This window comes from Haliotis cracherodii, unplaced genomic scaffold (genome assembly GCF_022045235.1).
Source record: "Haliotis cracherodii isolate W230 unplaced genomic scaffold, xgHalCrac1.p SCAF_6, whole genome shotgun sequence".
NCBI lineage: Eukaryota > Metazoa > Mollusca > Gastropoda > Lepetellida > Haliotidae > Haliotis > Haliotis cracherodii.
This window is the reverse complement of record NW_027266319.1, coordinates 34,823,846-34,851,340: the sequence shown is the minus strand read 5'-3', so window position 1 is coordinate 34,851,340 and position 27,495 is coordinate 34,823,846. Positions and strand designations below refer to the sequence as shown.

The window sequence follows — 27,495 nt, the reverse complement described above, 5'->3', positions numbered from 1 at the left end:
AAATAATATGTAATATATATATATATATAATGTACATTATGTATATATACCTCTCATGTTGATAGTTATATTTATTCCATATGTAGTTAGTTTGTACCATGCCCAACGAGGGTGTTCCGTACAATAAAAATTCTTGATTCTTGATTCTATGACTACCGGGCGGGAAGTTCACCTTGGGGGTGCGGCGGTTAAAATTTGTTAGGGTCGGGCAGCATTCAATACGTACGTTACTACGTTTATCTATACTGTATAACGGAATCGAATTGGAATACGAAAACGTGCGCCCGATAATCGTGTTTAAAATCGTAACCACACATGAATTTTATAGGGTATGAGAAATATAGCTGGGGAATAAAAAGTTCTTCAACCCAGTTCATCAATCACTCATTTTACGAACGCATCCTTCAAACTCCTCCCAGCGATAGCTTGTTCACGGAGCTCTCTATAACGAGTGTTAACGAAGGTGTCACGCGCTGGGAAGGAGCTTGCGCATCCTTTAGCAATGAGGGGGTAACTCTAAATACTGAAGCGCACTTCCGGTATAACTGTAAACTAAGGCACGTGCAGATATCAGCATCACGTAAATACTCACTTGTTGAATAACAAAATGTGAGAGATGTTGACTGTGACGTAACGAATTAACAGTTTCTACATATGGGAAATTCATGTTTTGTCCAGAATTTGAACAAATTTGTTGGTTTTCTGTGCGCGTTTTCTCTTCACAAACTTTTCGTAACCGTGTTCACCATTTGATGGATGTATGTTATAAATTTCATGGAACTCTTTCATGTAAAATGTTAAATTTGTAAACATTTCAATTATAAAGAATTTTAAGTTAGCTGCACAGTAACTGCAGTACAATATGGAGTCAGAATCCATCACGGAAATCAGCCCACCTCCAGCTAAAAAGGCGAAGGTAGAACATGAAGCTGCTGAAACAACTGCGGACAAGACGGTGTCAGAGGACGTGAAGGCCACTTCAGGGGAGACAGCTGCCACAAGCAGTAACACGAAGCACAGTAGGCAGTGTCATGTGTCGGAGTCTGATGTGGGGATCACGCAGTATGTCAGCAGTCACCAAGGGTTCACTGCCATCATAAAGCAGAGGTAATATGAGCATGAATCATGGTATACGTATTATCTGTACTGGAAAGCGACCAGTGATCACCAAGGACCAATAATCGCCACCCGTTATAGCACGCACGTGATCGCATCTCATTTTATTTTTGGTCTTTTTCATGAGAAGAAAGAAATATTTATCCTAAAATGATGAACAAAACAGACATTTGAGAGGAAATATTTTTAAAAAAAACACCATAATCACCTTGCTCAAAATCAACTTCAGAAAAGACAGGGACGGTATCACGTGACTAATTCACGAGAATATATAAATCAAACAACACGTTGATGCACCTTCAATTCTGTCATTGATTTCTATCTGTCTGAAGCATGGTTTATTTCATGAATAAGACATTGTGCTATCATGATATCATTTCTGGTGATTTGAACATATGCTCGCAACCTGATGACATCGTATGTTGGACAAAGTTATTTTTGAGAGGGGGTTGTCTAGTGAGTTGTTCCACATAGATGTAGCTGGACAACGCAGAAAAATGTGAGGGCCCAACAATCGCATTCAAAAGAGGGAGAGATATGACAATCAGTATTGGGAGAAAAGGTACAGGTTATCAACATGAGGATTATGAGAATATGCGGGAAATACCGTTTTATTACAATCTAGGTCTTGATCTTTGATCAGATCATCTTGACTGGGCACCGCCATTTTGTTTGAAGCAAAGACAAGTAATTCAGGGGTGGAATTTGATGGTCAATAGGAGGGGCATAGAAGGGACATAACTCATAGTAGCCACTGGTGGCACTACAATCAAGCCCAGAAATTCCAGCCTAGTTCAGCAAGGGTGGAAACTTGACTCATATTGTCAGTTAACACCCTTGCCTCATGAAGATGACTACTACAATAAAACTAAAAATTGGTGACTGATGTGTCCTGATGATATCCCATAATGTAGCTGTGTGTTCTAGGTATTCCGATTTCATCGTTAATGAAGTCAGCGATGAGGGAACGGTAGTCCACCTCACTTCTACAGACCTACCACAAGAAGTGGAGGAACAGGTTGGCATATACATGTAGTCTGTAGAGTCTTTACTTGAAGGGAGAAATTATGATTTATAGAATACCCCAAGAAGCTACAAGCACTCACAGAATATCATTTGCATAACTTATTTGCATAACTGTTTGTTTTAGTGATCTTAATGTGTTGATTGAACACAGGCCTCACATATACATGAACTGTACTGCAGTGAATAAGGCAGCCACATGCTGTTACAAAACGTTGATGTGCTGTAGTAATGAACAATTGCAGACCAATGTGACGTCACTGGTTACCCTGACATCACAATTAAATGACATCACTAATGGCTCTGCTACTGAAGCTGTTAGCAGTACTTTTTACACTTGACCATGTTGACACTGATCATTACTGTCTACAAACTGAAAAAGTTGAAAGAATAATGTTGGATGATAAATAAAATCTCACCCTCGTGTCTTTTGATATCAACACTCATTGATGAAAGTGAAAAAAAACCTCGGCAAACCTCGAAAGACACGAGGGTAAAAATACACATACAAACATTCAGCGGGCAGATTAAGTCACAAGGCAAAGTGTGACAGAGAGGTCAAAATGGCAGCTGTTTGTAACATGTAGTAGCCATGGAGCCTTTTTGTCATATACTTATATACATATATTTGGTTTTCATAGCATCACTTCATTAAACAGACAAAGTAAAAACAAGACTCGAAAGCAACCAGGGGAGACTACTCTTACTGATCAAACCAATATGGCTGATGGCTCTAGTTATCATACAGCTGTGATAAGACCAGGCTCTATTGCATATACAATCATTTGATATTGTCAAAGGGTAAATAAGATTTGGCTTGAATAGCAATTACTGTAAGATATGATCTCTCGGTAACCATAGAGACATAGTTTTTTATATTGGAAGGTTTTGCATTCTCCATATTCCAACCCTCTCTGCATTGCTTGTTGTGTGTCAGTTGCCTGCAGGTTTTACCAAGATCCTAATGTTGACAGGTGGCGCTGACCCCTGAACCCAACATCCTGTCGGAGGAAAACCAGGCCAAGCTTCAGGCGCTGCTGGATGACACTGACAAGAAGGCAACCATCTTGATTGAGGTGAGCAATACAGTTTGCTTCTTCAAGGCTTGAGAACAGTTTTAACCATGGTAACAGTAAGTTGTGTTATCATACCTCCATGAGATCTGATTGGTCCATGTGACCTTAGTCACTTAGTAACCCGCCCTAGAGGGCAATAAATTTCTCAGCAGGAGAAAAAAATATCTTTGGCCACAGCAAACAATGCAGGCTGCACGTGGTTTCTGAGGGGCAGAATCAATCCCGGACACCCCGCTCCAAAGCAAAATGCCGCACACTGTTTCCGAGTCAGTGAAAGTCATGTGACATATCACAAGTTAACCTCAGCTCAGCCGAACAGCTGTTTTCTATCAATTTTCTTTGGTTGATGAGTTAGTTGATGAAGGGGTATGTTGTTAAAAGAGCTTTATGAAGGTGTCTGCTGCTGCTGCTGCTGATGTTGTTGTTGTTGGTGGTGGTGGTGGTACAGTTAGTTGATGAAGGGGTATGTTGTTTAAAGAGCTTTATGAAGGTGTCTGCTGCTGATGTTGTTGTTGTTGTGTTGTTGTTGTTGTTGGTGGTGGTGATGGTACAGTTAGTTGATGAAGGGGTATGTTGTTGCTGCAGTTGATGAAGGTGTATGGTGTTGCAGGCTGCCCTTGACAAGGAGGTTCGGACGAAGATGCACAAGGCCATCAAGTCTCTCTTCCCGTCCCTGAACAGCAACACAGTGGAGGAGGATGGACAGAAAATGCTCAGGATCACCAAGATGAAAGCTGGTAGGCTGAGCTGACAGCGGATATTCATAAGCTAGTGTATGTCCATCATGTCCATGTGGATGCTTCAGGTTTTGTGAGAATTTGACTGTCGTCTCCACACTTTGTTTTTGGAACCATAACATGCTTTGACATCCCAGGGATCCAGGGATCCAGACCTAAGCCTTCAATCTCAAACATGGATGTTAACCAACACAGTGGTAGCCAAATTTGTTCATGCCAGCAAGATATGAAAATAATATTTAAATTTCATAAGTTCGGAAAATAATCAAATTTTGAGTATCTTCAGAGACAAAAAAAAAACTCTTGAGAGATGAAACTTGATAATGAAAAGGATTTTATCATCATCATGATGATATGACTGATTTGCCCACGGAATTGAAAAATTAAGATATTCTTATTAAATTCATTATTTTCTGCAAATGTTGAAAATATGGAGAACTGATATTTGTTTATTATACCCCAATCTAAAAAGGCAGGGTTATATAGTTATACCAATTAATTTTGTCTGTCAATCTGTCAGCCTGATGCCGTCTCCCTGAATTATATCATTTTGTGACAGTAACCTTGCTTGGCTGATGAATGTGAAACCTCATCAGTGACATCCTTCTTATCATTTTGTGAGTTATATGGTGACTTTTTCCTCATGTATGAGAAACCCTCATCAGTGACATCCTTATCATTTTGTGAGTTATATGGTGACCTTTTCCTCATGTATGAGAAACCCTCATCAGTGACATCCTTATCATTTTGTGAGTTATATGGTGACCTTTTCCTCATGCATGAGAAACCCTCATCAGTGACAGCCTTCTTATCTTTTTGTGAGTTATATGGTGACTTTTTCCTAATGCATGAGAAACCCTCATCAGTGACATCCTTTTTATCATTTTGTGAGTTATATGGTGACTTTTTCCTCATGCATGAGAAACCCTCATCAGTGACAGCCTTCTTATCTTTTTGTGAGTTATATGGTGACTTTTTCCTAATGCATGAGAAACCCTCATCAGTGACATCCTTATCATTTTGTGAGTTATATGGTGACCTTTTCCTCATGCATGAGAAACCCTCATCAGTGACAGCCTTCTTATCATTTTGTGAGTTATATGGTGACCTTTTCCTCATGTATGAGAAACCCTCATCAGTGACAGCCTTATCATTTTGTGAGTTATATGGTGATCCTTTCCTCATGGATGAGAAACCCTCATCAGTGACAGCCTTCTTATCATTTTGTGAGTTATATGGTGACCTTTTCCTCATGTATGAGAAACCCTCATCAGTGACAGCCTTATCATTTTGTGAGTTATATGGTGATCCTTTCCTCATGGATGAGAAACCCTCATCAGTGACAGCCTTTTTATCATTTTGTGAGTTATATGGTGATCCTTTCCTCATGCATGAGAAACCCTAATCAGTGGCAGCCTTCTTATCATTTTGTGAGTTTTATGGTGGCCCTTTCCTCATGCATGAGAAACCCTAATCAGTGACAGCCTTATCATTTTGTGAGTTATATGGTGACTTTTTCCTCATGCATGAGAAATCCTCATCAGTGACAGCCTTCTTATCATTTTGTGAGTTATATGGTGACCTTTTCCTCATGCATGAGAAACTCTCATCAGTGACCTAAGCCATGTAGGTCAGAAGCAAGACTTGTCACAAAAGGAGTTAAAGTCCAGCGGTGAGAGAAACTTGTTATTTAGAAGGTGTCAGGCCATGTAAATAATGCCAGTGCTGTTTGTGACATCATGGTAATACTATGAGGTCATAAGAGTACAAAAGACATATATACATACATGAATATTTTTCGAAATGACAATTGATCTAGGGTCAAAATATTAATCAATGCCAAGTCAAGTTTACTTGTTGATGATGCACCAGTGCATCTTTGAATCATGCCATTACTCAAACTTTAATGCCATTCAGATTAAGAATAGTTTTAGGTGTACGTAATGAGCAACAGTCTCAGTTGATTAGTTTTACCTTCACTTTCTCAGACCAGCGAACACGTCCAGAGTGGAAGCCAAGTCGGGGAAACTACTGCCGCTTTGTGTTGTACAAGGAAAACAAGGACACCATGGATGCAATCAACCTCATCTCAAGGCTAGCCAGGTGAGTGGGTGTCTTCATCCTCGTCTCAAGGCTAGCCAGGTGAGTAGGTTCCTTCATCCTCATCTCAAGGCTAGCCAGGTGAGTAGGGCGCCTTTATCCTCGTCTCAAGAATAGCCAGGTGAGTGGGGCGCCTTCATCCTCGTCTCAAGAATAGCCAGGTGAGTAGGGCGCCTTCATCCTCGTCTCAAGACTAGCCAGGTGAGTAGGGCGCCTTCATCCTCGTCTCAAGGCTAGCCAGGTGAGTAGGGCGCCTTCATCCTCGTCTCAAGGCTAGCCAGGTGAGTAGGGCGCCTTCATCCTCGTCTCAAGACTAGCCAGGTGAGTAGGGCGCCTTCATCCTCGTCTCAAGGCTAGCCAGGTGAGTAGGGCGCCTTCATCCTCGTCTCAAGAATAGCCAGGTGAGTAGGGAGCCTTCATCCTCGTCTCAAGGCTAGCCAGGTGAGTAGGGTGTCTTCATCCTCGTCTCAAGGCTAGCCTGGTGAGTAGGGTGTCTAAATCCTCATCTCAAGGCTAGCCAGGTGAGTAGGGCGCCTTCATCGTCATCTCAAGGCTAGCCAGGTGAGTAGGGCGCCTTCATCGTCATCTCAAGGCTAGCCAGGTGAGTAGGGCGCCTTCATCCTCGTCTCAAGAATAGCCAGGTGAGTAGGGCGCCTTCATCCTCGTCTCAAGGCTAGCCAGGTGAGTAGGGCGCCTTTATCCTCGTCTCAAGATTAGTCAAGTGAGTAGGGCGCCTTCAACCTAATCTCAAGACTAGTCAGGTGAGTAGTGTGCCTTTATCCTCTTCTTAAGATTAGTCAGGTGAGTAGGTGTCTTCAGCCTCATACCAAGATTAGCCCGGTGAGTAGTGCGCCTTCATCCTCGTCTCAAAACCAGCCAGGTGAGTAGGGTGCCTTCATCTTCATCTCCAGGCTAGCCAGGTGAGTAGGGTGCCTTCATCGTCATCTCAAGGATAGCCAGGTGAGTAGGTGTCTTCATCCTCGTCTCAAGGCTAGCCAGGTGAGTAGGGTGCCTTCATCGTCATCTCAAGGATAGCCAGGTGAGTAGGTGCCTTCATCCTCGTCTCAAGGCTAGCCAGGTGAGTAGGTGCCTTCATCCTCGTCTCAAGGCTAGACAGGTGAGTAGGGCGCCTTTATCCTAATTTGAAGGCTAGCCAGGTGAGTAGGGTGCCTTCATCGTCATCTGAAGGCTAGCCAGGTGAGTAGTGCCTTCATTCTCGTCTCAAGGATAGCCAGGTGAGTAGGGCGCCTTCATCCTCGTCTCAAGAATAGCCAGGTGAGTAGGGCGCCTTCATCCTCGTCTCAAGGCTAGCCAGGTGAGTAGGGCGCCTTTATCCTCATCTTAAGATTAGTCAAGTGAGTAGGGCGCCTTCAACCTCATCTCAAGGCTAGCTAGGCTAGCCAGGTGAGTAGGGCCCCTTCATCCTCATCTCAAGGCTAGCCAGGTGAGTAGTGTGGGAGTGATCCACATTTCGCTACCAGAGCTGTACCCCAATATCCACCCCCTGAACCGTTACAGCGCCTTTATCCCTGTCTTAAGATTAGTCAAGTGAGTAGGGCGCCTTTATCCTCATCTCAAGACTAGCCAGGTGAGTAGGGTGCCTTCATCGTCATCTCAAGGCTAGCCAGGTGAGTAGGGCGCCTTCATCCTCGTCTCAAGACTAGTCAGGTGAGTAGTGTGCCTTTATCCTCTTCTTAAGATTAGTCAGGTGAGTAGGTGTCTTCAGCCTCATACCAAGATTAGCCCGGTGAGTAGTGCGCCTTCATCCTCGTCTCAAAACCAGCCAGGTGAGTAGGGTGCCTTCATCTTCATCTCCAGGCTAGCCAGGTGAGTAGGGTGCCTTCATCGTCATCTCAAGGATAGCCAGGTGAGTAGGTGTCTTCATCCTCGTCTCAAGACTAGCCAGGTGAGTAGGGTGCCTTCATCGTCATCTCAAGGCTAGCCAGGTGAGTGGGTGTCTTCATCCTCGTCTCAAGGCTAGCCAGGTGAGTAGGGTGCCTTCATCCTCGTCTCAAAACCAGCCAGGTGAGTAGGGTGCCTTCATCTTCATCTCCAGGCTAGCCAGGTGAGTAGGGTGCCTTCATCGTCATCTCAAGGATAGCCAGGTGAGTAGGGTATCTTCATCCTCATCTCAAGGCTAGCCAGGTGAGTGGGTGTCTTCATCCTCGTCTCAAGGCTAGCCAGGTGAGTAGGGTGCCTTCATCGTCATCTCAAGGATAGCCAGGTGAGTAGGTGCCTTCATCCTCGTCTCAAGGCTAGCCAGGTGAGTAGGGTGCCTTCATCCTCGTCTCAAGGCTAGCCAGGTGAGTGGGTGTCTTCATCCTCGTCTCAAGGCTAGCCAGGTGAGTAGGGTGCCTTCATCGTCATCTCAAGGCTAGCCAGGTGAGTAGGGTGCCTTCATCGTCATCTCAAGACTAGCCAGGTGAGTAGGTGTCTTCATCCTCGTCTCAAGGCTAGCCAGGTGAGTAGGGTGCCTTCATCCTCGTCTCAAGGCTAGCCAGGTGAGTAGGTGTCTTCATCCTCGTCTCAAGGCTAGCCAGGTGAGTAGGGTGCCTTCATCGTCATCTCAAGGCTAGCCAGGTGAGTAGGGTGCCTTCATCGTCATCTCAAGGCTAGCCAGGTGAGTAGGTGTCTTCATCCTCGTCTCAAGGCTAGCCAGGTGAGTAGGTGTCTTCATTCTCATCTCAAGGCTAGCCAGGTGAGTAGGGTGCTTGCCAACTGACATATTTAGCTACCTACAATTATATTAAGCTGCCTGACATATATTATATCCCTTTGTCTCCTGCCCAGGTTGAAAACTCAACTGTTCAGCTATGCAGGTACGAAGGACAAACGAGCCAAAACATCACAGGAGATCACTGCATTCAGGTGAGGCTGCATTCTCTTCAGGATTCCAACATGGGAGGTGGAGTTATCTCTCTTCTTACTAGATACAAACAGTGACTAAATGTTTGAACTTCCAAGACAATTTTCAAATCAATAGCACCCATGCACCCATGACTTGTTAAAGGGTGAATTTAAATATCATGACTCACATGGAACAGTGTTCACCGAGATTAGGAAGATTTCAGAGACTTTGTGAGTTCAAGAGTTATGCAATAAAAAAATGATATGATCAACTTCGATTTCAGAGTGACCGCCAACAAGCTTCAGGCCGTCAACGCGAGACTTAGAAATATGATGATGGGAAACTTCAGGTAGGGAAGAAATGGCCTCAGTCCAGAGACTTAGTGGACGCTGCTGGTCAGCCAGACCTCGTTACAGGTCCTTAAAGGGGAAGTGTACACGCAAAAATAATTTTCTTTCTTTTTTCTAAACAAAACGCAATTTTAGAATTAGTTAGTATCTGTGTTTGAAAATATAAACTCATTTTTTTTCACAGTGAAAGTAGGAAGCTCCCAATAGTGTGAAAAATGCCGTTATGAGGCCTTCGTTTTTCGAGCTAAACAGGCCTGAGTTATCCCCCTTAGATTATGACGTAATTGGTGCCAATTCAACTGGGTCCCTGTCTATTCTCAACGCAAAAGATATCAAGTACCATTTTGCGGTAAAACAACATGGCCTACGACACACTCCGGCGCAGTGGTGACTCAGCATAACACTATGCTGGCTGGCATCTGAGACGCTAGAATCACACACCTGTACCTACACCACGTGAAGCGGCTCTAACAAAGCATGATGACGTCATAATGTTTATCAATTGGCACCAATGGCGTCATATTGCAAGGGGCATAAGCCATGGTGTTTTTGTTATGGAAATAGAACACTTGGTAAATGTGAAAAATATAAATCGTTTTAATGCAAAAAATATGTTAATTAATTGTGATATTTTTCTATTTTTGTCTATGACACTACTGGGTTAACAATTTTGATGTGGAAAAAGTACAAGAAAAATAGGTTCATTTCCATGTGAACTTGCCCTTTAAACATGCACATGTTGTATGCCCCAGAGCTTGTAGAGTTTGACCTCCAGTCTTCAGATGTCTAACATTATTACCTGCCCCACAACTTTCTGGAGGGTGGACACATTGATTGTAAAGAAGTGACTGTGATGTGTAAATAAAACATAATATTAATGTAAAAAGCAAAAACTTTTGGATGTAAATAATAAGACTATGAATGGTAAAAACATGCATTTAAATGTGACTTGAAAAGTTCATGGAAGAAAATTGTAAAAACTTGATTGTAAATGGGGAAAAAACCAACATGATTGTAAATGGTGAAAATGTGATTGTAAATGGTGCAAGTGTGATTGTGAATTTTGAAAGTGTGATTGTGAATTTTGAAAGTGTGATTGTGAATGGTGAACATGATTGTAAATGATGAACATGATTGTAAATGGAAAACATGATTGTAAATGGTAAAAGTGTGATTGTGAATGGTAAAAGTGTGATTGTGAATGGTAAAAGTGTGATTGTGAATGGTGAACATGATTGTAAATGGAAAGCATGATTGTAAATGGTGAAAGTGTGATTGTAAATGGAAAACATGATTGTAAATGGTAAAAGCATGATTGAAAATGGTGAAAGTGTGATTGTAAATGGTGAACATGATTGTAAACGGTAAAAGTATTATGGTAAATGGTGAAATTGTGATTGTAAATGGTAAAAGCATGATTGTAAATGTGTAACATGTTTGTTTCTAGTTATGTAAAGGACACTCTGAAACTTGGACAGCTGAGAGGGAATCACTTCCAAATAGTGCTTAGGTAAGTACTACATGTCCACAATATCCATACTCTGTAGCTGATGATGTCTGAGCGATCAATACAGAGATGGATGTAATGGCAGCATGGTGTTTGGGTAGAATTAGTCTCCAGGGCTCCCAGTACATTCTTTTACTTACTTGTTGATAACTAAGTAAATATACTGTAAATCTTGAAATTAACGCGAGCATGAATTAAATGCGAAAAATGCTTGCTTGCTTGTTTGCATTAATTTACTTCGCATCCATGTCTCCAAAATGACTATCAACAATAAGACCGCCTCACAGCACACGTTGGATAGCGGAAATACAAACCTGAATATAAACACATACATGGTTCAGCAGTCGTATTAATTTGGAGACGCATTATTTCCAGATTTACAGTACAGTACTAGTCAAAATGAAATTCAAGTGGCCATGCATAGTCACACATGGTGTAGGAGGCGGCTAACGGGATCGGGTGGTCAGGCTCGCCGACTTGGTTGAAGCATGTCATCAATCCCAACTGTGTAAATTGATGCTCATAACGTCAATCACTGGATTGTCTGGTCCAGACTCGATTATTAACAGACCTCCGTCATAAGGCTGGAATATTGCTGATTGCGGCATAAAAAAAAACAACCAACCAATAAACCAATCTTTCTGATGTTTATAGAAATGTGACGGGCACCGACGACCAGATCACTTCTGCCATGACATCACTGAAGACCCGTGGTTTCATCAACTACTACGGCATGCAGAGGTTCGGCACTACATCCATCCCGACACATCACGTGGGCAGGTAGGTCCGCTGCGGAGTCTGAAGCTAGTGTAGAATCTCTGGTAAATCAACTTGATCTCTGGGGGCACTGGTGGCCCAGTCGTTAAGGCAACGGATTTTCTGTGAAGAGTTGCGTCCCTTGGGAACGCCAGAAACCTATGATTGTGGGTTCGAATCCCGGTTCGCCCAGATTATGTTTCTAGGTTTGTCAGCACCATACCCATGCTCATGGGTTTCACCGAAGTAGTAAACATCTGAGACCTGCATCACTTCGGGCTTTCCTCCCACATTAAGCTGACACGCCGTGATATAACAGGAATAAAAGCGGCGTTAAACCGATCTCACTCGCTCATCTTGAACTGTACAAGGAACATGATGACCGCCATAACTGTCACAGATGCTCAGTGAGGTGTCCAGGGCATGCCCCCTGTACCCAGTATATGAGGAAGGGATGGTTACTATGTGTGTCTTGGCTGATGTGTGTCGTCATGCCGCTATGGCATTGCACTGCTCCTGCTGTGGACCACTGGTCTGTTTGCCTGGCTCCGGCGGGGTTATATACAGGCTGCTGTGATGGAGCTGGAATGGGGATTACAACAGTACACAGTAATATTCTCTCACTCACAGATGCGATTAGATCAATACTTAACACACATTTTCGGATCTTCCCCATTTTGGAAGCCATTTCTGATGCTAAGCTTTTTTGCTTAAACAGGGATATATATCTGGAGAAAGTATATCTGTTTAATGCTGCACTCAGCAATATTGTAGCTATATGACAGTGGCCTGTGAATAATTGAGTCTTGACAAGAAAACCAGCGGTTGATATGAGCAGCATCCCTCACCATCAGGTTACAATGGCACACAGTCAGTCTGAAACTGACCACCTGATGCTACATCGTAGCCTTTCCTCTCTCACGCCAAGCAGTTAAGTGGTAGACATATTCTCAAACCCGGGTCCCCATATGGTGCTATAGGTATGACAGTTCCATGTTTCTGCTGCAGAGTGGTAGACATATTCTCAAACCCGGGTCCCCATATGGTGCTATAGGTATGACAGTTCCATGTTTCTGCTGCAGAGTGGTAGACATATTCTCAAACCCGGGTCCCCATGTGGTGCTATAGGTATGACAGTTCCATGTTTCTGCTGCAGTGTGGTAGACATATTCTCAAACCCGGGTCCCCATATGGTGCTATAGGTATGACAGTTCCATGTTTCTGCTGCAGAGTGGTAGACATATTCTCAAACCCCGGTCCCCATATGGTGCTATAGGTATGACAGTTCCATGTTTCTGCTGCAGAGTGGTAGACATATTCTCCAACCCGGGTCCCCATGTGGTGCTACAGGTATGACAGTTCCATGTTTCTACTGCGGAGTGGTAGACATATTCTCCAACCCAGGTCCCCATATGGTGCTATAGGTATGACAGTTCCATGTTTCTGCTGCGGAGTGGTAGACATATTCTCAAACCCGGGTCCCCATATGGTGCTATAGGTATGACAGTTCCATGTTTCTGCTGCGGAGTAGTAGACATATTCTCAAACCCGGGTCCCCATATGGTGCTATAGGTATGACAGTTCCATGTTTCTGCTGCAGAGTGGTAGACATATTCTCAAACCCGGGTCCCCATATGGTGCTATAGGTATGACAGTTCCATGTTTCTGCTGCAGTGTGGTAGACATATTCTCAAACCCAGGTCCCCATATGGTGCTATAGGTATGACAGTTCCATGTTTCTGCTGCAGAGTAGTAGACATATTCTCCAACCCAGGTCCCCATATGGTGCTATAGGTATGACAGTTCCATGTTTCTGCTGCGGAGTGGTAGACATATTCTCCAACCCCGGTCCCCATATGGTGCTATAGGTATGACAGTTCCATGTTTCTGCTGCGGAGTGGTAGACATATTCTCAAACCCGGGTCCCCATGTGTTGCTATAGGTATGACAGTTCTATGTTTCTGCTGCAGAGTGGTAGACATATTCTCAAACCCGGGTCCCCATATGGTGCTATAGGTATGACAGTTCCATGTTTCTGCTGCAGTGTGGTAGACATATTCTCCAACCCGGGTCCCCATATGGTGCTATAGGTATGACAGTTCCATGTTTCTGCTGCAGAGTGGTAGACATATTCTCAAACCCGGGTCCCCATATGGTGCTATAGGTATGACAGATCCATGTTTCTGCTGCAGAGTGGTAGACATATTCTCCAACCCGGGTCCCCATGTGGTGCTATAGGTATGACAGTTCCATGTTTCTGCTGCGGAGTGGTAGACATATTCTCAAACCCGGGTCCCCATATGGTGCTATAGGTATGACAGTTCCATGTTTCTGCTGCGGAGTAGTAGACATATTCTCAAACCCGGGTCCCCATATGGTGCTATAGGTATGACAGTTCCATGTTTCTGCTGCAGAGTGGTAGACATATTCTCAAACCCGGGTCCCCATATAGTGCTATAGGTATGACAGTTCCATGTTTCTGCTGCAGTGTGGTAGACATATTCTCAAACCCAGGTCCCCATATGGTGCTATAGGTATGACAGTTCCATGTTTCTGCTGCAGAGTAGTAGACATATTCTCCAACCCAGGTCCCCATATGGTGCTATAGGTATGACAGTTCCATGTTTCTGCTGCGGAGTGGTAGACATATTCTCCAACCCCGGTCCCCATATGGTGCTATAGGTATGACAGTTCCATGTTTCTGCTGCGGAGTGGTAGACATATTCTCAAACCCGGGTCCCCATGTGTTGCTATAGGTATGACAGTTCCATGTTTCTGCTGCAGAGTGGTAGACATATTCTCAAACCCGGGTCCCCATATGGTGCTATAGGTATGACAGTTCCATGTTTCTGCTGCAGTGTGGTAGACATATTCTCCAACCCGGGTCCCCATATGGTGCTATAGGTATGACAGTTCCATGTTTCTGCTGCAGAGTGGTAGACATATTCTCAAATCCGGGTCCCCATATGGTGCTATAGGTATGACAGTTCCATGTTTCTGCTGCAGAGTGGTAGACATATTCTCAAACCCGGGTCCCCATGTGGTGCTATAGGTATGACAGTTCCATGTTTCTGCTGCGGAGTGGTAGACATATTCTCAAACCCGGGTCCCCATATGGTGCTATAGGTATGACAGTTCCATGTTTCTGCTGCGGAGTAGTAGACATATTCTCAAACCCGGGTCCCCATATGGTGCTATAGGTATGACAGTTCCATGTTTCTGCTGCAGAGTGGTAGACATATTCTCAAACCCGGGTCCCCATATGGTGCTATAGGTATGACAGTTCCATGTTTCTGCTGCAGTGTGGTAGACATATTCTCCAACCCAGGTCCCCATATGGTGCTATAGGTATGACAGTTCCATGTTTCTGCTGCGGAGTAGTAGACATATTCTCAAACCCGGGTCCCCATATGGTGATATAGGTATGACAGTTCCATGTTTCTGCTGCGGAGTGGTAGACATATTCTCCAACCCCGGTCCCCATATGGTGCTATAGGTATGACAGTTCCATGTTTCTGCTGCAGAGTGGTAGACATATTCTCCAACCCGGGTCCCCATATGGTGCTATAGGTATGACAGTTCCATGTTTCTGCTGCGGAGTGGTAGACATATTCTCAAACCCGGGTCCCCATATGGTGCTATAGGTATGACAGTTCCATGTTTCTGCTGCAGAGTGGTAGACATATTCTCCAACCCGGGTCCCCATATGGTGCTATAGGTATGACAGTTCCATGTTTCTGCTGCAGAGTGGTAGACATATTCTCAAACCCAGGTCCCCATATGGTGCTATAGGTATGACAGTTCCATGTTTCTGCTGCAGAGTGGTAGACATATTCTCAAACCCGGGTCCCCATATGGTGCTATAGGTATGACAGTTCCATGTTTCTGCTGTAGGGCTCTACTACATGGGCAGTGGATGGAAGCAGTGGACCTCATCCTCAAGCCTCGGGAAAGCGGTATGTTGTTTTTGGTGTTATTTACCTAAATGATTCCGTGTACGGGAGACTATGAGGAGTTGCCCAGTCATCTAAGGAGTCTGAAATTGCTCTACGGAGTTGCATCCCTTGGCAGTGCCAGGTTCCACTTGTTGGTTTTTCATATCTCTGATTCAGCCTAATAATCATCCTTGATATGTCAGCATTCATTTAAGACTGGTAAATGCGTATGACCTGCATCACTTCGGGCTTTCCTCCCACATCTAGCTGATGAAATATAATTAAATGATGTTAAACCAGCACAAAATGTAAAAGCTACATCACATCCTAAACAATTGTGACCCTTGATTTGACAGCACCACACTTGTGGTGAACATAATCAACATCTGTGAACAGCAGGCTGGATTCAGCAAAGAGGTAAACATATGCGACATCAAGGGAGAAGAGGGTAATAAGTGTTCCACTTGTGCCCAATCCCTTTGTCTTTTTGGACAATAAAATATGTTTCATAACAACAAGGACAGATCCTGGGTTTGAATCTCACAGTCAATGGATCCAGGCTCCGCTGAGGGAAACTTTTGGATTCGCAAGATGTCAGAGAGTGGTATAGTCCTTTACAGCATGTCTTTCACCCTTGAGTTTGTCTGATGATTACAGGGGACGACAGTATGAGGAAGTGCCGGGAAGCATGGGGCAAATCACGTGATGCCAGCGCTGCTCTGAGGTACGTGCCAAGTCACCACAGCATCGAGAGGACGTTGCTTGAGGCACTGATGAGGCAGGGCGAGACCAACTATGCCAACGCCTTGCAGGCGGTGAGTCAGAGCAATAGAAGTGGTTGTATTGAAAGTAATATCTAGAACCAGTATTACACCCACAGCCAGCTAACACATACAGAAGTAGTTGTATTGAAAGTAGTATCTAGAACCAATATTACATAGTCAGCTAACACATACAGAAGTAGTTGTATTGAAAGTAATATCTAGAACCAGTTTTACACCCACAGCCAGCTAACACATACAGAAGTAGTTGTATTAAAAGTAATATCTAGAACCAATATTACATAGTCAGCTAACACATACAGAAGTAGTTGTATTGAAAGTAATATCTAGAACCAATATTACACAGTCAGCTAACACATACAGAAGTAGTTGTATTGAAAGTAGTATCTGGAACCAATATTACACAGTCAGCTAACACATACAGAAGTAGTTGTATTGAAAGTAATATCTAGCACCAATATTACACCCACAGTCAGCTAACACATACAGAAGTAGTTGTATTGAAAGTAATATCTAGAACCAGTATTACACCCACAGCCAGCTAACACATACAGAAGTAGTTGTATTGAAAGTAGTATCTAGAACCAATATTACACAGTCAGCTAACACATACAGAAGTAGTTGTATTGAAAGTAATATTTAGAACCAATATTACACCCACAGTCAGCTAACACATACAGAAGTGGTTGTATTGAAAGTAATATCTAGAACCAATATTATACAGTCAGCCAACACATACAGAAGTAGTTGTATTGAAAGTAGTATCTAGAACCAATATTACACCCACAGCCAGCTAACACATACAGAAGTAGTTGTATTGAAAGTAATATCTATAACCAATATTACCCCTACAGTCAGCTAACACATACAGAAGTAGTTGTATTGAAAGTAATATCTAGAACCAGTATTACACCCACAGCCAGCTAACACATACAGAAGTAGTTGTATTGAAAGTAATATCTATAACCAATATTACCCCTACAGTCAGCTAACACATACAGAAGTAGTTGTATTGAAAGTAATATCTATAACCAATATTACCCCTACAGTCAGCTAACACATACAGAAGTAGTTGTATTGAAAGTAATATCTAGAACCAGTATTACACCCACAGCCAGCTAACACATACAGAAGTAGTTGTATTGAAAGTAATATCTATAACCAATATTACCCCTACAGTCAGCTAACACATACAGAAGTAGTTGTATTGAAAGTAATATCTATAACCAATATTACCCCTACAGTCAGCTAACACATACAGAAGTAGTTGTATTGAAAGTAATATCTAGAACCAGTATTACAACCACAGCCAGATAACACATACAGAAGTAGTTGTATTGAAAGTAGTATCTAGAACCAATATTACACCCACAGTCAGCTAACACATACAGAAGTGGTTGTATTGAAAGTAATATCTAGAACCAATATTACCCCTACAGTCAGCTAACACATACAGAAGTAGTTGTATTGAAAGTAATATCTAGAACCAGTTTTACACCCACAGCCAGCTAACACATACAGAAGTAGTTGTATTAAAAGTAATATCTAGAACCAATATTACATAGTCAGCTAACACATACAGAAGTAGTTGTATTGAAAGTAATATCTAGAACCAATATTACACAGTCAGCTAACACATACAGAAGTAGTTGTATTGAAAGTAGTATCTGGAACCAATATTACACAGTCAGCTAACACATACAGAAGTAGTTGTATTGAAAGTAATATCTAGCACCAATATTACACCCACAGTCAGCTAACACATACAGAAGTAGTTGTATTGAAAGTAATATCTAGAACCAGTATTACACCCACAGCCAGCTAACACATACAGAAGTAGTTGTATTGAAAGTAGTATCTAGAACCAATGTTACACAGTCAGCTAACACATACAGAAGTAGTTGTATTGAAAGTAATATTTAGAACCAATATTACACCCACAGTCAGCTAACACATACAGAAGTAGTTGTATTGAAAGTAATATCTAGAACCAGTATTACACCCACAGCCAGATAACACATACAGAAGTAGTTGTATTGAAAGTAGTATCTAGAACCAATATTACACCCACAGTCAGCTAACACATACAGAAGTGGTTGTATTGAAAGTAATATCTAGAACCAATATTACACAGTCAGCTAACACATACAGAAGTAGTTGTATTGAAAGTAATATCTAGAACCAATATTACATAGTCAGCTAACACATACAGAAGTAGTTGTATTGAAAGTAATATCTAGAACCAATATTACACAGTCAGCTAACACATACAGAAGTAGTTGTATTGAAAGTAGTATCTGGAACCAATATTACACAGTCAGCTAACACATACAGAAGTAGTTGTATTGAAAGTAATATCTAGCACCAATATTACACCCACAGTCAGCTAACACATACAGAAGTAGTTGTATTGAAAGTAATATCTAGAACCAGTATTACACCCACAGCCAGCTAACACATACAGAAGTAGTTGTATTGAAAGTAGTATCTAGAACCAATATTACACAGTCAGCTAACACATACAGAAGTAGTTGTATTGAAAGTAATATTTAGAACCAATATTACACCCACAGTCAGCTAACACATACAGAAGTAGTTGTATTGAAAGTAATATCTAGAACCAGTATTACACCCACAGCCAGCTAACACATACAGAAGTAGTTGTATTGAAAGTAGTATCTAGAACCAATGTTACACAGTCAGCTAACACATACAGAAGTAGTTGTATTGAAAGTAATATCTAGAACCAGTATTACACCCACAGCCAGCTAACACATACAGAAGTAGTTGTATTGAAAGTAGTATCTAGAACCAATGTTACACAGTCAGCTAACACATACAGAAGTAGTTGTATTGAAAGTAATATTTAGAACCAATATTACACCCACAGTCAGCTAACACATACAGAAGTAGTTGTATTGAAAGTAATATCTAGAACCAGTATTACACCCACAGCCAGATAACACATACAGAAGTAGTTGTATTGAAAGTAGTATCTAGAACCAATATTACACCCACAGTCAGCTAACACATACAGAAGTGGTTGTATTGAAAGTAATATCTAGAACCAATATTACACAGTCAGCTAACACATACAGAAGTAGTTGTATTGAAAGTAATATCTAGAACCAATATTACATAGTCAGCTAACACATACAGAAGTAGTTGTATTGAAAGTAATATCTAGAACCAATATTACACAGTCAGCTAACACATACAGAAGTAGTTGTATTGAAAGTAGTATCTGGAACCAATATTACACAGTCAGCTAACACATACAGAAGTAGTTGTATTGAAAGTAATATCTAGCACCAATATTACACCCACAGTCAGCTAACACATACAGAAGTAGTTGTATTGAAAGTAATATCTAGAACCAGTATTACACCCACAGCCAGATAACACATACAGAAGTAGTTGTATTGAAAGTAGTATCTAGAACCAATATTACACAGTCAGCTAACACATACAGAAGTAGTTGTATTGAAAGTAATATTTAGAACCAATATTACACCCACAGTCAGCTAACACATACAGAAGTAGTTGTATTGAAAGTAATATCTAGAACCAATATAATACAGTCAGCCAACACATACAGAAGTAGTTGTATTGAAAGTAGTATCTAGAACCAATATTACATAGTCAGCTAACACATACAGAAGTAGTTGTATTGAAAGTAATATCTAGAACCAATATTACCCCTACAGTCAGCTAACACATACAGAAGTAGTTGTATTGAAAGTAGTATTTAGAATTCATGCTTGTAGTAAAGACATGTAATTACCAGGGAAATGTTGACCAGTACCATCTTCCTGCCGAACGATATCGACATTGGGTTCATAAACAACATGGCAACTGCCGTGCAGATTTCGGTTGATGGCAGGATATGCAGGTCATGTGTACTGTCTACTGGGCGTTGATAGATGTTAATCAAAGCGCTTAAGTGATTTGGTGTACTTAGCGAGGTAGGACCCTCATTTTGAAGTTTGCTATCAGTTTCACACACTGATCACAACATGTCCACTTCCTGCTCCCACCTTGCGCAGGTGGCCCTGTCTAACAACGCAATTCAATGTGCAGAGTTGTGTCCCCTAGGCATCCCTTAAACCTATCATCATTGGTTCGAATCTGGTTTTGCCCTGATTATGTTTCTAGGTTTGTCAGCACCAAACCTGTGCTTGTGGGTTTCACCAAAGTTGTAAAACATCTCAGACCTGCACCACTTTGGGCTTTTCTCCCACATTAAGCTGACCTGCTGTGATAAAACGGAAATGCTGTTCAAAGCAGCATTACACCTCACTCACTCACTCACTCACTCACTCACTCACTCACTCACTCACTCACTCACTTAATTAATCATTGCTTTCAGCTTCCAAGGAACACGCGTCTCATGTACGCCCATGCCTACCAGAGTTATGTGTGGAACTCCATGACTTCTCGCAGACTGGATGAGTTTGGCTACAAGGTGAAGGTCGGGGACCTGGTCATCCCGCACAGCATCAACTGGGAAAGGAAAGGTGAGAGGAACAAGCAGATTAATGGACATGCTGAAAACATTAAGGTTCAAAAATACTTAAGTTTATATTTAGAATTAATGTCTTTCTATATGTAGGTCCATTATTGTTTGAACACTGTATTGAATAATGATATTAAAGTCTTTTCTGGTGAATAAAAATCTAAAGTTTTTCGGTCATTATATACTTCAGTAGAAGCTGGAGAGTCAAAAATGCTGCCGACAGTTGTGACAGAGGAAAACCAATCAGAATACAGCATGCAGGACCTAGTGTTGCCACTACCAGGGCATGATGTCATCTACCCTGAGGGCGAGGGTAAGTGTTGCTACTGCCAGGCCATGATGTCATCTACCCTGAGGGCGAGGGTAAGTGTTGCCACTACCAGGCCATGATGTCATCTACCCTGAGGGCGAGGGTAAGTGTTGCCACTACCAGGCCATGATGTCATCTACCCTGAGGGCGAGGGTAAGTGTTGCCACTACCAGGCCATGATGTCATCTACCCTGAGGGTGAGGGTAAGTGTTGCCACTACCAGGCCATGATGTCATCTACCCTGAGGGCAAGGGTAAGTGTTGCTACTACCAGGCCATGATGTCATCTACCCTGAGGGCGAGGGTAAGAGTTGCCACTACCAGGCCATGATGTCATCTACCCTGAGGGCGAGGGTAAGTATTACCACTACCAGGCCATGATGTCATCTACCCTGAAGGCGAGGGTAAGTATTACCACTACCAGGCCATGATGTCATCTACCCTGAGGGCGAGGGTGAGTAGTGCACCATGGGAAGACAGGCAGGATACAGGCAGGCATCGGATTGACAGTTGCTATGGGGATTTTCAGTGCGGTAATAGAAAATTTCACCCTCATCTATCAACCTCCCGTTGATAAAAGTTTAAAGCTCTTCTTCTATCACTGAATGCTGAAACATTTGATATCAAAAGACACTCAGGTGAGATTCTATTTACCATCTAAAACGTTCTTCCAACTTTCAGTCTGTAAACAGTTTGTAAACAGTTGATAGCATCTTAAGTGTGAAAAGTAAAGCTAACCAGCATCAGTGACAGAGAGATTAGTGATGTCATTTGTTTGCGAAGTCATCGTAACCAATGACGTCTTGGCTTGTGATGCAATTTCTCAAGTGATAGCTTCTGGGGAACCCAGTTTGGGATGATGAATATGTGTATTGACCATTATTTGGGGTTCTGTCAATTAGGGTATGGTTTGTAGTGATGAGATGAAAAAGATGTACATGGTTTTCTTGATATTTACATAGTTCCTTATGATGGTTGCTATGGATTGTTTCAGTGGGCTCCTGGTACCGAGAGCTGATGGAGAAGGATGACCTTGACATTGACAACATGAAGCAGAAGAACAAGTAGGTCCTATCAGTGTTTCTCATCAGTTAGTCATCCTAAACCCTCTTTCCATGATTACTTGTCCATGTGAAGACCTGCTTCACAAATAGAATTCAACTTCGTTATTCTTTCAATGTGACAATTCAGTACGGATGCTGGTACTGTCATCGGGTAACCGCCTCCGTGGTCTAGTGGTAGATTCAGTACAGATGCTGGTACTGTCATCGGGTAACCGCCTCCGTGGTCTAGTGGTAGATTCAGTACAGATGCTGGTACTGTCATCGGGTAACCGCCTCCGTGGTCTAGTGGTAGATTCAGTACAGATGCTGGTACTGTCATCGGGTAACCGCCTCTGTGGTCTAGTGGTAGATTCAGTACAGATGCTGGTACTGTCATTGGGTAACTGCCTCCGTGGTCTAGTGGTAGATTCAGTACAGATGCTGGTACTGTCATCGGGTAACCGCCTCCGTGGTCTAGTGGTAGATTCAGTACGGATGCTGGTACTGTCATCGGGTAACTGCCTCCATGGTCTAGTGGTAGATTCAGTACAGATGCTGGTACTGTCATCGGGTAACCACTTCCGTGGTCTAGTGGTAGATTCAGTACAGATGCTGGTACTGTCATCGGGTAACCGCCTCCGTGGTCTAGTGGTCGATTCAGTACAGATGCTGGTACTGTCATCGGGTAACCGCCTCTGTGGTCTAGTGGTAGATTCAGTACAGATGCTGGTACTGTCATTGGGTAACTGCCTCCGTGGTCTAGTGGTAGATTCAGTACAGATGCTGGTACTGTCATCGGGTAACCGCCTCCGTGGTCTAGTGGTAGATTCAGTACAGATGCTGGTACTGTCATCGGGTAACCGCCTCCGTGGTCTAGTGGTAGATTCAGTACAGATGCTGGTACTGTCATCGGGTAACCGCCTCTGTGGTCTAGTGGTAGATTCAGTACAGATGCTGGTACTGTCATTGGGTAACTGCCTCCGTGGTCTAGTGGTAGATTCAGTACAGATGCTGGTACTGTCATCGGGTAACCGCCTCCGTGGTCTAGTGGTAGATTCAGTACGGATGCTGGTACTGTAATCGGGTAACTGCCTCCGTGGTCTAGTGGTAGATTCAGTACAGATGCTGGTACTGTCATCGGGTAACCGCCTCCGTGGTCTAGTGGTAGATTCAGTACGGATGCTGGTACTGTCATCGGGTAACTGCCTCCGTGGTCTAGTGGTAGATTCAGTACAGATGCTGGTACTGTCATCGGGTAACCACCTCCGTGGTCTAGGGGTAGATTCAGTACGGATGCTGGTACTGTCATAGGGTAACCGCCTCCGTGGTCTAGTAGTAGATTCAGTATGGATGCTGGTATTGTCATCGGGTAACCGCCTCATTGGTCTAGTGGTAGATTCAGTACGGATGCTGGTACTGTCATCGGGTAACCGCCTCATTGGTCTAGTGGTAGATTCAGTACAGATGCTGGTACTGTCATCGGGTAACCACCTCCGTGGTCTAGTGGTAGAGTCCCTGGAGACCAGAAGGTTAGGGCTTCGATCCCTGACTGCATCATACCAAAAGACGTTAGAAGATGGTACTTGTTATTACCCTGTCTGATGCTCAGCATTAAGGGGCTAAAACAAGGACTGGTCGGCTCAGAGTCAGTATACTGCCCTGAGTGGGGTATTCATGTTTAACTGTGACATGGTATCTCAGTGAGCTAGCAGTATATATCAGCATCAGTCTGGACAGCCACATACACACGTGCATGCACATCGCTATATAAGTGCAATAATCTTGGACGCGACGTTAAACCCATTTCACCTCACCTTTCATCATGCAAGCGAAAACAGAGAGGAGTGTAATCCATAATCCATAATTGATTCTAAGTTCTACATGCCACTAAGGATATATCAGTGGCATATTGACAGAGCGTTGTTTCACGGATGACAACTGTTTGTTTCAGGGATTATTCCCTGCCAGGAGACTATCGCCACCTGCTGGTGACCCCGAGAGATGTGACCTGGGACGTGATGATGTACAATGACTTCACTGTCCCACTGTCACGGGGAGATCTGGATGTCATGTTCAACAAACCTCAACCAGAGAGTCTCAAGGGTAGGCATACCGTGTAGACTTTATGCTGATGTAGGCTATAGAGGGTAGGCATACGGTGTAGGCCTTATACTGATGTAGGCTGTATACTGATGTAGGCTATAGAGGGTAGGCATACCATGTAGGCCTTATACTGATGTAGGCTGTATACTGATGTAGGCTATAGAGGATAGGCATACAGTGTAGGCTGTAGAGGATAGGCATACAGTGTAGGCTGTATACTGATGTAGGCTATAGAGGATAGGCATACAGTGTAGGCTGTAGGCTATAGAGGATAGGCATACAGTGTAGGCTGTATTCTGATATAGGCTATAGAGGGTAAGCAATCTTGTAAGCTAATAGATATTTACTGACTTATATGTACAAAAATGTATCCAGAAGATTCCTCGTGTCTGGGGTCTCTTTTATATTCCAATATATTTTATGACTTTATGATATACAGAAATGCTTGCCAAATACATTCAACATATATCTGATTTTGCCGCTGGAGAATAATTTTACCAGTTCATGAAAAGAAACTTCATGATAAACATGTTATCACTTTGGTATGTTATCACGGTTTATGTCCATTGCTTCTGATGTCAGCCTCCATAAACTTGTTTCTCTATCCCCAGACGGCAAGTTCCGGGCTTTACGGCTGGAGTTTTCGCTCCCCTCCTCAACCTACGCAACAATGGCTCTGCGAGACATCCTCAAAATAGACACTTCCTCCTCCTTCCAGACATCGCTGAATGTCACGACACCAACAGATGGTGAAACAGTTAAGACCTCAGTCAGTTCCAGCTAGCACAGTGGATGTCACAACACCAACAGATGGTGAACTGGATAAAACCTCAGTCAACCTGTGAAGATCCGGGCAACCCGTGCTGGCCGTAAGAGGCAACTATGCTTGTTGTAAGAGGGATCGGATGGTCAGGCTCGCTGACTTGGTTGATGCATGTCATTGCATCCAAATTGTGTAGATCGATGCTCATGATGTCAATCACTGGATTGTCTGGACCAGACTTGATTTTTTACAGACCACCGTCATATAGCTAGAATATTGCGGAGTACGGCATTAAACAACAAACAAACAAAAAAAACATCTCAAGTCCGTTCCAGCCAGCACAGTGGATGTGTGACACCAACAGATGGTGAACCAGTTAAAACCTCAGTCAGTTCCAGCTAGCACAGTGGATGTCATGACCCAAGGTGATGACAACCTGCTAAAACAAGCCAGTGTCTGGGATGGTCATTGCACACAGAAGGCATTAGTCTGGTACATGGTTGTTCTGGAGACCCATGGTGCAACAGTGACTTGGCGCCACCTACGGGCCTTGAAGAGGGTCAACAAATATTCTGGTGTATATTCTGGGTTACTTACTGAAAGCCATGGTACTCCTATTCTACCACACAATCTCCTGGCAGGTGGACACAGAAGTTTCATTGGTTGGACATTTGTTTTGACCGCCGTAGTTCACCATGGATGGAGAAGATTGGACAATTATTTTTGCTTCTGCAGGTCACCATGTATTAAATTGTTTTGACATTTCAAATGACCTCTGTGGATTTCAGTGGATGGAATGCATTGGTCATTTGATTTGACCTCTGCAGGACAATGTGGATAGAAGCAGCAGACGTGGTTGTTCCTAGGTCTCTTGGAGTGAGTGAGTGAGAGAGTTTGGTTTAACGCTGCTTTTAACAGTATTTCAGTTATATCGCGGCGTGTCAGTTTAATGTGGGAGGAAAGCCCGAAGTGATGCAGGTCTTAGATGTTACCACTTTGGTGAAACCCAGGTGCACGGGTATGGTGCTGACAAACCTAAAAACATAATCGGGGCGAAACGGGATTCGAACCCACAATCATAGGTTTCTGGTGTGCTGAAGGGACAGAGAATCGCGGCGCCTTAGACGACTGGGCCACCCGTGCCCCCGTGCCTCTTGGACAGTATTGTTCTGATTGGTCATTTGGATCAGGAACAGTGACTCGTATTGAGGAAGTACTTCACTACTGACTTTGCAGATAGAACCATCCTGTACTTCATTTGTTCCAACCAGACACCTATGGCAACTGTGAGAGTATGTGACAGTTCATCCCAGGTGTGTGGTGTTTGGTAGTAAGACACAGCATATGATGGTTGGGGTTCTCTGTGGTGAAACAGCAGATACCTTCAACATATCCCCTGTACAATTAAATTGATTCTCAATACTTGCTTCCAACACACACTTGTCTTCTTGTATCTAAATGTTAATGGGGTACAGACGGACCAGCAGTCCAAGGTACTGCAGCTCACTGAACAGATTTGTTAGTTTTGGCTTTGAATCATTGAATGGTGTGGGAAACTGGTTGTTTGAGAATTGACTTCCATATTGTTTGTGTTTATGGAGGTAAAGTAGACCAGTGTACGTTATTGCTTAAATAAATGTCAACAATTATTACTTCACAGACTGCTTATCTATTCACAAGACAAATGTAGATGACGCTACAAAATCAGTGACATCGTTCAGTGCAATAATGCCACAAAAGCCCCACCCATTCTGTTATCACTCAACCTGGAAACAGTCGTCCATGATTGGGCAAGGCCTAATTTGTTTGGGGTTTATGGAAATATAAATGCAAACATTTTGCTTGCTTATCCATTCAAATGTTATGGAATCACTTGCAATATATTTAAGTTTGATAAATTAATGTGCCTTCTTGACATTGATGCAGAGAGGGGGCATGGATGAGCAGTCTCCCAATCAACATGTTGCTGTGTTTTGTGGCTGCAATTGCTCTGTGCAGTTGAGCAGGGTGCTGTCCCACGCTACAGTTGAGCAGGGTGCTGTCCCACGCTACAGTTGAGCAGGGTGCTGTCCCATGCCACAGTTGAGCAGGGTGCTGTCCCACGCCACAGTTGAGCAGGGTGCTGTCCCACGCTACAGTTGAGCGGTGTGCTGTCCCACGCTACAGTTGAGCAGGGTGCTGTCCCACGCTACAGTTGAGCAGGGTGCTATCCCACGCTACAGTTGAGCAGGGTGCTGTCCCACGCTACAGTTGAGCAGGGTGCTGTCCCATGCTACAGTTGAGCAGGGTGCTATCCCACGCTACAGTTGAGCAGGGTGCTATCCCACGCTACAGTTGAGCAGGGTGCTGTCCCACGCTACAGTTGAGCAGGGTGCTGTCCCATGCTACAGTTGAGCAGGGTGCTATCCCACGCTACAGTTGAGCAGGGTGCTATCCCATGCTACAGTTGAGCAGGGTGCTGTCCCACGCTACAGTTGAGCAGGGTCCTATCCCACGCTACAGTTGAGCAGGGTGCTATCCCACGCTACAGT

The 27,495-nt window shown here is 43.3% G+C and overlaps 1 protein-coding gene across 2 annotated transcripts; it reads left to right on the top strand.

Annotated features, from left to right (window-relative positions):
• Positions 1-551: 551 nt before the first annotated feature.
• LOC139444985 (pseudouridylate synthase 7 homolog) lies at positions 552-26,589 on the top strand. 2 transcript variants are annotated; one of them, XM_071226022.1, is made up of 16 exons: positions 552-1,107; positions 2,044-2,134; positions 3,114-3,215; positions 3,826-3,952; positions 5,941-6,055; positions 8,843-8,920; positions 9,184-9,249; positions 10,698-10,760; positions 11,412-11,537; positions 15,408-15,469; positions 16,106-16,263; positions 20,600-20,747; positions 20,940-21,059; positions 22,050-22,119; positions 24,050-24,201; positions 24,813-26,589. In XM_071226022.1, exons 1-16 carry the CDS (start codon positions 863-865, stop codon positions 24,983-24,985), a joined length of 1,896 nt encoding a protein of 631 aa, XP_071082123.1. In that variant the 5' UTR covers positions 552-862; the 3' UTR covers positions 24,986-26,589. The 2 variants fall into 2 exon arrangements, with proteins under 2 accessions (XP_071082123.1, XP_071082122.1); XM_071226021.1 differs by having other exon boundaries at positions 20,937-21,059.
• The last annotated feature ends 906 nt before the right edge of the window (positions 26,590-27,495 follow it).

Coding starts and splice junctions, on each gene's coding strand:
- LOC139444985 (XM_071226021.1), top strand. CDS start 863: ATGGAGTCAGAATCCATCACGGAAATCAGCCCACCTCCAGCTAAAAAG. Junction 10,761..11,411: donor CACTTCCAAATAGTGCTTAG/GTAAGTACTACA, acceptor TGATGTTTATAG/AAATGTGACGGGCACCGACG. Junction 20,748..20,936: donor CATCAACTGGGAAAGGAAAG/GTGAGAGGAACA, acceptor TATATACTTCAG/TAGAAGCTGGAGAGTCAAAA.